This window comes from Typopeltis vanoorti, chromosome 26, assembly GCF_054136105.1.
Source record: "Typopeltis vanoorti isolate ZY-2024b chromosome 26, IOZ_Tvanoo_1.0, whole genome shotgun sequence".
In the NCBI taxonomy this organism is placed as follows: Eukaryota; Metazoa; Arthropoda; class Arachnida; order Uropygi; family Thelyphonidae; genus Typopeltis; species Typopeltis vanoorti.
Window position 1 is genome coordinate 14589952 of NC_143574.1, and position 12288 is coordinate 14602239.

At 36.0% G+C, this 12288-nt stretch overlaps 1 protein-coding gene across 6 annotated transcripts in view; it reads left to right on the forward strand.

Annotated features, from left to right (window-relative positions):
- Positions 1-12288, forward strand: part of LOC150092347 (centromere protein I-like) — a 311409-nt gene that overhangs the window by 222137 nt on the left and 76984 nt on the right. For all 6 annotated transcript variants that reach the window (XM_090415030.1, XM_090415031.1, XM_090415034.1 and 3 more), the window contains one exon: positions 503-685. In XM_090415030.1, the coding sequence (XP_090271156.1) occupies positions 503-685 (183 nt within the window). The remainder of the gene's footprint in view (positions 1-502; positions 686-12288) is intronic.

Sequence of the window (12288 nt, forward strand, 5' to 3'; positions counted from 1 at the left end):
GAGTTTTTGATAAGATGTACTTCTTGAGAAAGAAATGTAGAATATTATCAGATAGGATAAAAATACAAGTTGAGAAGATATTGGACTATGTGTAAAAAAAAAGTAAATGGTTACATGTTTTGTGAAGATTCACTTTTACTGTAATATCAGTTCTAAAGACCAAGCATGGCTCTTCTTCAAGTCCCTTCAGGCATCCAATAAATAAAGTGATAGTTTCTCACCAGGTATTGAAATTCATCAACGACCGACCATTGGGATTTGAACCTACAGATCCTGTTGGGCAGGAAGTGGATGTGCTATCTACTTAGCCAACCAGGCCTGCAGTTGAAAATTATAATTTTTTATTTAAAGTATTGGTATTAGATAAGATGCTAACTTATTTCACTCTAGACAATTTTGATTAAAATATTAACTTTCATCTCCTGAAAAGTATAAATAAAGGATTTCACTCTGTATAAATGGATATATAGTTATCATTTTTTTTTTTAAACTTCCCTTTTAGGAAGGGATTCCTTCAGTGCAATTATTTATTCCATCTTATTTTGAAGAGAAAAGTAATCAAAAATATGTTCCTTATATTTTGGAATTGCTAAAGTATTTCCAGTTTTGCTGCTTTGAAAAATTGGAATCATCTGTTTTATTTTCAATATACAATCAATTCATTTCATCCGGTGTGGAATTTCAGGTGAGCATTTCATTAATGTAATTTTTATTATTTAGTAAACTTGAATATTGCAAAGGAAATTTTCTGTATTTACAAGATTAGGTTTGAAAAGTAATGCCGGAGGCCTTATGTTGCCTTAGTTTTTTTTTACTGTAAAATTGTTGAACCTTTCCTAAAAACTAATTTTGTTGATTAAGTGGCTAGTCCATTTGGAGTTACTAAACTTTTATGATCAGAAGCAGAAAAGCCTGTGTAATTTCACCATATATGGTGACATATACATGGTATAGAGAAGCTGTTAATATAAGTAATGTCTTAGAAGATTGGTTAACGAAATAAAAAGGAGCGACCAGGGATCCATTAACGTTGTGAAGAATTGCAGTTCAGAAGAATATCAAGAATAGCTAGAAACATGGAGACATCTAAAGACTGCAAGGAAATATCTGTTATTACACAGGAATGAAGTTGAGAATTTAAGATGCACTGCTGTTTTAGAATCTACTTATGGATGTGAAACTTAGAACCTAAAAAAATCTGATTGATAGGATAGCTGCTTTCGAGATGTGGTGTTACAGGAGACTGTTGGGGATCTCATACACTGAAAGGTGAATAGATGGATGGGTGAAAAAGATTGATAGAACACTGACAAAAAGAAAGCTGAAATACTTTGGACACATAAAAAGAATGGGAAGAGGACTTCTCAAAACATGATAGGCGTAAAATTCCTTGAAAAAGAGAAAAAACTGGTAAATCCTCCATCAGATGGGTGGATGTGTCCAGAGTGACTGGTTCAGAGAGTTGAATCCTCAAGAAAAGTCTACAGTAGCACCACCTGGCGAGAATTCATGTAACATCTGCCAATGTCCACTGAAATTGTGGATAGAACAGATATTAAATAGAGTGTTTATTTTTTCATGCCTACCAAATTTTGACCAACCTTTTATGCATGTTTACATATTAGAGATGTGTCCAGTTAGTCAGAGAGAAAGAATAGCTCTTCAGTTTTTCATCTGATCTCATGTGATATAACAATATATATTATGCAGGTAGCACCAAAGTATAAATGAGGCACAGTGAAACATTCTGTGGTCATATATTGTAGTCAGTCCCTAAAGCAACAGATTGCAGTAGACTATAAGAATACTTAGTCATAGAATTTATTACTATTAACTAAATATTTTGATCCAAAACTTAAAGTTATCTTCGGTATAACTGACAGTTCATAAAAGTAAAATAACAATAGTGTTTTCCTAAGTGAGAAATAAGCTGCATGCCAGCATGCACGTAGTAGATATGAAGTGAAAACATAAAAGAAATTATTTAAAAGCAATAGAGATACGACTTTTCCAAATTTTTTTGTAGGAAAATACAGTCATTATGATTCAAGTTGGGGCAGTATAGAAGAACTTTATTTTATTTTATTTTATTTTTTTTTGTCAATAAATCTGATGTATTTTTATAAATGGGCTTGAATGGCTATCAAGAGAACTGAAGAGCTATTATGGAAACTTGTCTATGTGATAATAGAAAGAGTCAATACAGTTAAAGTTGGTCTAAGAACACCTTTTTTATGTATGTTTTGTAGATCATACAAATGAGGGAGGGATTCTACCAGGAAGAGTTTGCAATTTCTTTATAGCATTCTTTTCACAGCTAATAACTTCATCTAGTACTGGATTCAGTTTCTTGATTTGACTCTTTGTGAGGTGAGGTTATTCAGTCTCTTGGTAAGTAGTTCTGCTGCATAAGAGAGAGTTTATTTTTTTTTTTAATCAGGAGTATTCATATCTACTACAGCTCTTCTTTTATGATAGTTAGGGTTGTTATATCTTAGAAATTTTTTAAACTTGATAGACAATGTTTTTTTTTTTGGGGGGGGGGGATAGATTGGAGTAGTAAAGAAGCAACTTCATTTGCTGTTTTAAGGGAACTTGTGACATAAGACTGAATGATATATGCACGTAAACACAAGAAAGATATTCAATTAACCAAATATTTCGGTCTGGAAATAGCAGACCATCCTAGGTGGTATTACAAGAACAGTTTTAAAAAAATACAAGCTAGAATACTAACAATAGATCGTTAAAAATAGAACATGCCATGTGATGCTATATCACTAAGTATGAAACGAAATATTTTGAAGCAGAGACATGATTGAAAAAAAAAATTAATGAGATATTTGTTAATAATATTTTAATAATATTTGTTAATAATGAGATATAATTAATGAAATATTTGATTAATTAAATATCTTTCTTGTGTTTACATGCATATATCATTCAGAAGCAACTTCAGCTATTGTTTATTGACATTATCATTTGAGGAAGAAAACAAATTATACTTAGTGTTATGAATAATCTAGGAAAAAAAATTCTTTAGAACTAAAGTGAAATCATGTCCTTTGGCTAAAACAGCTGTTTCTGTGGGAGTGAGAGGGCACCCAGAGATATTTATTATCCTTTAGTGAATGACAGGATTATCAGTTGCAGATTTTTGTTTTGACCGTGAGAAATGGGGGTGGGAGAAGTAAAACTTGGGGTTAAAGATATAAATGTGTTTATTAAAAGAACTGTAGAGAGATTGTTTGGAGATATGTAAAACTATATTCCATGATAAGAGACTATAGGAACAACAGCCTTACAACCTCAATGAAGAAAAAAAAACCTCCCATAAGTCTTGTCTAGCTCATCATGGAGTTGCAACTGACCATAGAATCTTATGGTCTAGGATCTGTCTTTTACATGTATGCTGATCTGATTCAAATTTGAGTACACATTCAAAAAGAATGCTGAAGCACTTCCATATTGCTCCAACTTAAACCATAATGACTGTGTTTCCTTACCAAAAATTTGGCAGGATCTTATCTGTATCGATTTTATAAAAAGTTCAAAAAATATTATTGATCTGTGAGTTTCAGATCTAAATATTTGGTTATTTACATTAGTTCTTATAGTCTACATCTATGCCACAAGGCTGCAGCTGCATTTGTAGAGAATGCAGACTTTGAAACAGAGCCATGCATGCTTCTCATGTTATAGGATTTTCGAACATTTGAACAAATTTATCATTAAAATGAACTTTAGTGATTCAGTATAATTTTTTTGAATTGGTGTGTTGGTTACATATTATGAGGTTTAATGGAATGAATGCAGCACTGAGAAATAATTACATACAAGTTTAATAGACCCTATATTGCATAAGTGACAGACACCATCAGGGATATAATCTTAAAATTGTAAAAGCACACAAAAAATATGCAAAACAATAAGTGGAAAAAAAGAAGCCTGAAGGCCTATGAGGCATGCCCTCTAAAGGCATCCCTCATAGGAGTATTCATAGAAGTATTCAGCTCTACTTAAGTCCATGCATCTAAGATTCGAGTTAAAAATGAAGCACTTGATCAAAGATGAGTGACTACAGATATGAGAGTTCTAAAAAAAATAGGTTCCTGAATGAGTGGCATATCAATTGCAGAATCATTATAAAAATGAAAACATCAGGAAGGAACTTGATATGGTTTGCAGGAACATGTGAGCAGGGCTAATCTAACTAAGGTGGATATAGCCACTTAAACAGAAGTGACCAGCAAAATACATCTTGCTGGTCACTTCTGACAATTCTCCAGGTGTCAAAGAAATTCACTATTAATAATGTTCTCCATTACTTTAGACATCACTGAGGTGAGAGCAATAGACGAATTATTTCATATTAGACACTTATCATCTTATTTCTTAGAATTGGTTGTATATGTGTTTGCTTTCGTGCTGTAGTGTATATACCAGCCAAATACATGGTGATTCAGAACTCTTGGGCCAAACTTTAAGGGGTGATAGAACACACCTAAACAAGCACTTTTTGTCATGTAATGCATGGTCCAAACTCAAGCGGTGAAGCGCTAGAAGGTGCTTTCCAGTGAACACTTATAAGCGCTGGTTTTTGCAGTTGTCGTTATTTCTACTGGGGAGTGCAAAAAGGATGGATTCTTTCACAAATCAGGAGAAGGCTGACATGCATTTCATTTACAGAGCTGTGGACGGGAATGCGAGGGAAGCCCGAAGACTGTACCGAGAGTGCTTTCTGACCAGACTTGTGCCTGATTGTAAAACCTTTCAGCGATTGCACCGTATCTGTGCGAAATGGGCTTCTTTGTCAGCAGCATGCAGGATACAGGGCGTGCAAGGAGTGTGAGGACGCCACGTGTTATAGCGAAAATTCTACGTAGGGTTGCAGATCATCCCGAATGTAGCACGCGAGCAATTTCCCATGCCGTATGTGTGCCCCAATTGACAGTGTGGCGAGTTCTACGAGACGAACGATTACACCCCTACCATGCACAAAGGGTGCACGCCTTGACACCTGCAGATTACCTGCCTTTTGTGGATTTTGCACAGTGGTTCCTGCAGCAGACTGTAGTGCAGCTGGGCTTTGATGCACATGTCTTATTCACTGATGAATGCACCTTTACGCGTGAGAGCATTTTTAATACCCACAATTATCATGTGTGGGCGAGCAGAAATCCGCACGCCACACTTCCACATTCGCACCAGTCCCATTTCTCCATAAATATTTGGGCTAGAATCCTACATGACCATTTGATTGGCCCATATCCTCTGCCAGCATGACTGAATGGGAGAACGTACCTCGTATTTTTACAAGAGGTCTTTCCAGAATTACTGAATCCTGTTCCAGCAAACATTCAAACACGTATGTGGTTCCAACACGAAGGAGTGCCACCCCATTTCAGCATGGATAAACGGAATGCCTTGGATGCAACATTTCCAGGGTGACGGATTGGTTGTGGTGGTCCCATCGCTTGGCTGCCACGATCACTCGATCTCTCACGTCTGTATTTTTTACTATGAAATATGAAAAGGGCCATATGAAAAGCCTGATCTACGATAGCCCCATCAATTCCAAAGAGGACCTTATTGCTAGGATTTCTATTACCGCTGCCACTGTAAGAAATGCCTGGTGTTTTCGCCAATGTACACCAATCACTACATCGAAGATGTGAAGCCTGCGTTAATGCTGGCGGTCACTTTTGAGCAGTTTCTGTAATTTGTTCATTAAAATTCATTGATTTATGTTCTATAATGTCTGCAATTGTTTCAAATCTCCTCTGTCATTCTTGTGTTTCTTCATTTCCTGACACACTAGTTGCTAACCCCTAGTGCTTCACTGATTGAGTATTGTATGACGAAAAGTGCTTGTTTAGGTGTGTTCTATCACCCCTTAAAGTTTGACCCAAGAGTTCTGAATCACCTTGTATAATATAGTGCATAGATCTGTGAGAAGTATTAGTTTGGGGACACAATTTGTGGGGTTCCATTAGGACCGGAAGTTTTTTGGTATCCAAATTGTTCAAGATTCTTTTGATGTTTTTCTGGTGGAAGGCCACGGAACATGTAGAAATTCAGGTAAAGAAAGAGGATGGGGATGATTTGCCTTGGTCATCTGTGCAAGAAGTGAATAAAAAGAGACGAATGCACATGTGGACAAAAGTTGCAACCAACTGTTTCTGCAGTAGACCAGATGGAGGACTACCATTGGTACTATAGCATATTTTTTACATTTAATCCTTTCAAAGTCAGGTGTAGTCCTCTTAATAATGATTTTGTGGGCAATTGGGTTCTGAATGAAATTGGAGAAAAAATATTAAATAATAAATTATTATATAATTATATTAAAAAAAATTTATAAAAGTGAGAATTGTGAACAGAGTGGGAAATGATGGCCTCCATACCAGTATGGATAATTTCTATAACAAGATCACAACAAATGCTTGGATAGGCTTATGTTTTTGTCACACATGTTTAATTGGATTTAAATGGTATTGATGCGAACACAGATTGATAAGAAAATAACTATTTATTAACTTAAAAGCTAATATTTCGCTGGTATTATATCCAGCATCTTCAGAGCACACAAACAAAGTTTGTTACAAATGCGAGACAACCACAATTCGGTGTAACAGTGGGGCTAGTACGAGTAATTGCAGCATGCAACACAAGACTAAAGTCCTAATAGAGTGCCATCTAAGTTAAAAAAAAAAAAAAAAAAAAAAGCAGTAGTCCAAAGTTTTGAGGGGAAAAAAAAAAAAAAAAAAATATATATATATATATATATATATAGTAGTCCTTGAAAGTTTTGAAAAATAGTAGTCCAAAGTTTGAAAAAAATAAAATAAAAATAAATATTAAGGTTTGGAGTTTTAAGGCTTCTGTTGGTTCCAGGAACAACCTCTCTGACTTGTAGAAGCTTCTGTGCAGTACTTTTGTTTTTAGTAGGTAGACCTGGATGATATCAAAGTTTAAGTGAAAAGAACTTACATACCTTCACTATACGAATGCCAGAAAAGTGTGCCCATACACAGCAGAAAGGTGTGCCCTACTCACTGATGAGACCTCAAAAAAGGTTGAAACTGATTCTGGGTAGTGACCTCTCCTCATAATGTAATGACAGTATTACATCTCCTAGGAGCTGTGTTTTTACATTATGAGAAAATATCAAGGATAGTGAGGGAGCTTGCTCCACCTTTGCTTCGCGTTGCCTTGGTGTTGTACTACCAAGTGGTCACTTACGCTTGGATTTGCCGATAGTTCTTCAGCATGAAACTCTTAGATCGTAGTTTTTGATCTTAGAGTTTTGCATACTGGCTGTAAAATAATAAGGGATTTTTATCCCCTTAATTTAACGAATGGTTTCTGTTGCATGTCAACATGCCTGTGAAGCAGTTTCTGGCTTCAAAGTCAATCTGTGTGATCAAACACCTCCCCCCCCCTTTTGCCAGATTGGGCTTCTGCGTACTTTTTCCTCTTCCCAAAGATGAAGTGTGCCTTCAAAGGGGGAGTGCTTCAACAAGATTAAGGACGTCCAGTGTAGTGTGACCCAGAGACTGAAGGAGGTTCCCATTCAGGACTTTCAACATGCCTTCGAACACCTCTATGATAGATGTAAATGTTGTGTGGAATTGGAGGGAGACTATTTTGAATCTGTGTAATTGACAGTTCCAAACGTATAATAATAATTGATATAATATTTGTTCTCATTACTTAATGGGCACACTCTGTTCTCATTGGGCGTTCCACTGCTCCTTCCAAGAAAGCGACCTGTGTTCCATCTCCAGCAACTAAAAGTCATTCTTCTGTATTCATCCCCCTCCATGTGGGGCACCTGTTCGTGGTGGAGGGGACCTTCCAATGATGGTACTAGTACTTTTCATTCTTCCTCTTTTTCTTTGCTTTTCTTCCTGTATTCTTCTCTTTACTTCTCCTGAGTCTTTTTCACTACCCTTTTTTCAGACCACCATCACTGGGATCCAACGCCCTGCCGCTGTGTTTACCATGTGGTGCAACCCGTGGACATCCAAAAAGGGGAATCCTGGTAGTCTTGCACTATTTTGGCCCCTGCTTCAGCAAGATGGGCGCTTCTGGGTTGCCCAGCCAGGATCAGTCGGGCTAGTGGGCTTGCCTGCAAGGGTCAACAGTGTTGCAGTAAGTCTCTTACTCCGGAGTCGGGATCCTAGGCTTGCTGTAGTGCCAGTATAGCGTCCGGGGTAGCCCTGGTGTTCCACTTCTGAGTTTAGGCATTGCTTGCTAGGCAGTGGGCTTCCATGTGTGGCTCCATGGTGGGTGGGGAGCTCTGGCACCGAACCAAAAACTTCTTGTGCACGAATCCTTCATTCTCAAATGTTTCAGTGGCCTAACAAAGTCCCAACCAAGTACTGATACCATAGATACGGCATATGGAAACAGAAGTAAGAAACAAAAGATATATGATGCTAACATAAATGTAGAAATATTTTTAATGATTCATGCTACCAATAGGAAAAATATTGCCCTTCTTTATTCAGAATGGTTTAGAAGGATTGGCAGGACCTCCCAAAACTGTTAAGTGGAAACATTGTGTCAGCAACATTCTGAGAAACTACTGAGAGTAACAACAATGGATGGAATAGAAATTAAAGTAACACCTCATAAAACACTTAACTCCTGTAGAGTTAAGTGTTTTATGAGTGATATCAGAACGAGATCTCCTTGATGTTCCTGACGAGGAGATATGTTCTGAACTTAAAGATCAAGGAGTGTGAGGTGCATCCTGATACGTAGGGATGGTCACCTAATTTCAACCAAGAACATCATCCTTACTTTTGATACACCTAAGCCTTCAACATCTGTAAATGCAGAATATCTCATCTGTCCTGTTAGAATGTACATCCCTAACCCACTGAGATGCTTTAAATGTCAGAGATATGGACATGCCCAAACTGTCTGTCATTGTTCTACTACCTGTACTTGATGTGGTAGTAAAGAGCATGATAACAAATCTTGCTGTGCAAAAAAAGCTAAATGTCAACTGTCAGGGAGATCATCCAATTTACCCTTGTGCATGTCAGAAATGGAAAGATGAAAAAGAAATACAAAGAATGAAAACAGCAAAACATAACATACCAGGATGCAAAAAGGAAGCTAGCCACTATTACACCTGCTCAGAGATTTATTATCTACTGCCTTAAATGCTGCAGTAATTTTGTTTGTAGATACTGCATTGCCCAGCTTAACTTTTGTGCATACATGTTATTTACTATTTTTTTTTGACTAATTATGTATTGCTGTTGGACACCTTGTATGTTTGTGTAACCTTCTTGTAATTTTGTTTATATGTAGATACCACATTGCCAAATTTTATTTTTATGCATGCATGTTGTATAATAATTCCTTTTTGCCTATTTATGTATGGCTGTAAAAACATCTGTTATAAACCAGTTGATGGATTTATTTGTAATATGGAAGACAATAGGGCCGTATCCATGGAAGTTGAGTTTGTGTACAGTTTAAAAAGGATCAAGACCTAGATTTAGTTTTTTCTCAGAGAGCAGAAAGCAAGTAGAACAGCTTACCTGTTGAAGTTGTGAGTGCCATCTAGCTTGACTGTTGATGTGAATAATGTGCGACCTCCTTCAATGGGTCCTTTATTCCCTGGAGGTCTCTGATAATAATAATATGTGAAGGAGACTTTCAACCACAGAAATGTAAACTAGAGAAAACTGAGTTTTAATGGTCATAAAATAAGTACATTAGATAAAATTAAACTAATTTTGCCACTAAAAACTAAACACCAAGCATGTAGGAACCATTACAGTATAAATAATGGAGACATGTAGAAACATGAGGGGTGGCTGCTGTTGTCCAGCATTGTGGGTAATTTACTAAAAATAAAAATCTGATGTCTGAAAAGATCTGATGAGACATTTCCAAATGTCACACAGAATCATTCCTTGTTTCTTATTAATCATGTCATGTGAAAAGATGACTGTGGTAGATTCTTTTATCTTGCAAAAGATGGAGGTGTAGTGTCTTAAGTAGGACATAGCACTCTTGTTCTGATCAGTGTCGTGGGGGGGGGGGGGGTTTGGATGAAAAGCCAAACCAGAGTTGTCTTCTATGTTGTGAGCAATGCCTCCAAGATGTACTCTCTGTCTTATCTCAGAACTTCTTGAAAAATTGACTAATGATGAAAGACCACATGAGCAGGCAATTCTGTAAAATCCAGGATGTTTATAGAAGGGTTTATAGTCTTTAAGAGTGGAGTAGACTCCGTTTAGTAAGAATAAAGTATTGAGGTTTAAGGAGACTAACAGTCTTGATGGAAAGTCTATGAATATATGGAATAGAAAAAAACTGAGTTTTTGTAGGAATATCAGGATTCTGCTGTACAGTGGGATTGGGGAAAAGTAATTTCTGGACGATATTTTTTAACAACTCTTTTTTTATAAGTGTAAGAATGATGTCCACTTTGTGAAATGTGGTGCAGCGAAGATGATTTAAAGTAATGTGATGTGGATTGGCTTGCAGTATATTTCAGCATCACAGCTATCCTTGTGTGAAACCATCAAAGTAAGTTTAATTTTATGTTAGGATCAGTTGATTGAGGTAAGAAAATTGTTTAAATCGGCAACACTAGGTTTTGTTTCCAGATAATGAGAATATTTTCTCTGTATATCCAAAAGACTTAAGGTTTAGGTTTAAGGTTTGTGTACATATAGAGGTATCATTTTTCAAAATTTTCCATGAATAGGTTGGCACATGGTGAAGATAGGGCTGCCCGTGGCAAGACCAAAAGGTTGTTTGAAAATTTCTTCATTTCATTTAAAGTTTTAAAGTAATTAGAGTAGAGGCAATTCTTTAAATAGGCTAGAGATACTAGGAGGGAACAGATTGACAATAAGCTCTAGAGCTTCATCTACAGGAACATTGGTGAATAAGGAAATGCTGCCTAGATTAGCGAAGATGTCTGATGGTATGATAGAAATTTCAGATACTTTTGGACAAAATGTAAAGAATTTAGAAAGGAAGAATGTGTGTTGGATATGATTCTTTAATAAAGTTGAAAGGTGCATGGGTAAAAGATATGTATGTGAACTTATTCCATCCACTATTAGTCATAAGGGTATGCCATCAAACATCCTTGCTAGTCTAGATATTGTTTTCTTGTTCACCAAAATCCTTATGACGTATTGGAATGTTGTCATATGTTATCTTAAGTGATGGCATCCAGACATGACTTTAACCTTGCTTGACTGAAACTGTTGTGGCTGCATCTGTGTTTTAATCTGAAGCAGTTAGGTTTTATTTGATGGTCTAATGGATTAATTAAGTGCTTAAAATGCTGATATCTTTTTTTTTAATGAGGTACACTGTTTACAACCAACCAGAAACTTAGTTTGGATAAATCTTGCATGCCAACATCTTGTCTTACTTCTTGCTTGAAATTGCTTCTATTCCAATTGTCTGTAAGATAGCTACTCTAAATTTTCTGAATGCAAGATAAAAGCAGCAAGTTGCAGCTTTATTTACCTTCTCGTCTGTCTAAATCACATTGCCACAGGTGTCATATTTATTGGATAAACATGGCTAGCACAGTGCTAGAATGCGGGTGGAGGGGAGTTCTCTACTTCCTTTTGCTTTTCTCTGAATTAACTCTTAAAATAACTTACTTTTTCCATTTACCTGTTGTGAAATTGCAGAAGTCAGTTAATGCATGCAAAGATCATTAACTTTGACACTGATTCATTGTATTTTGCTTTGAATATTATAATAAGAGGTATCTTTTAATTAACTAATTTAAATCACAATTTGCATGTATCACAAGTACTGAAATTCTTTTCAAAGATCCCATTACGTGCCCAAAACAACAAAGGAAGACCTTAATAGTGAGCATATTGACTATTACTTTCCCCTCTCTCCTATGCATTATGGCATTCTTGCTAATCACTAACCATGCAGCGCAGATGAATTGCACATCTTAAATGAATTGTTGTCATAATTTATTAATCAAGTAGAAAGGTCAATATTAGTGTTCGCATAGAATACAGTGTTTTAATTAAATAAAAAAAAAGAATGAAAGGTATAAAATATATCTGCTTGGAAACTGATGTATCACCAAAATTTTCACATTAATTTCTTTCATTATCATCATCATCAAAATTCCTAACATGTACCTGCAGGGGATGCACAGGATATTATGATACTAATGCATGAAAAAATTACATCCCTACTAACTTTCTATTAATTATTTTCCTTCAGAATACTCTGTTATCTGTCATGAGTCCAATATTATCAAAT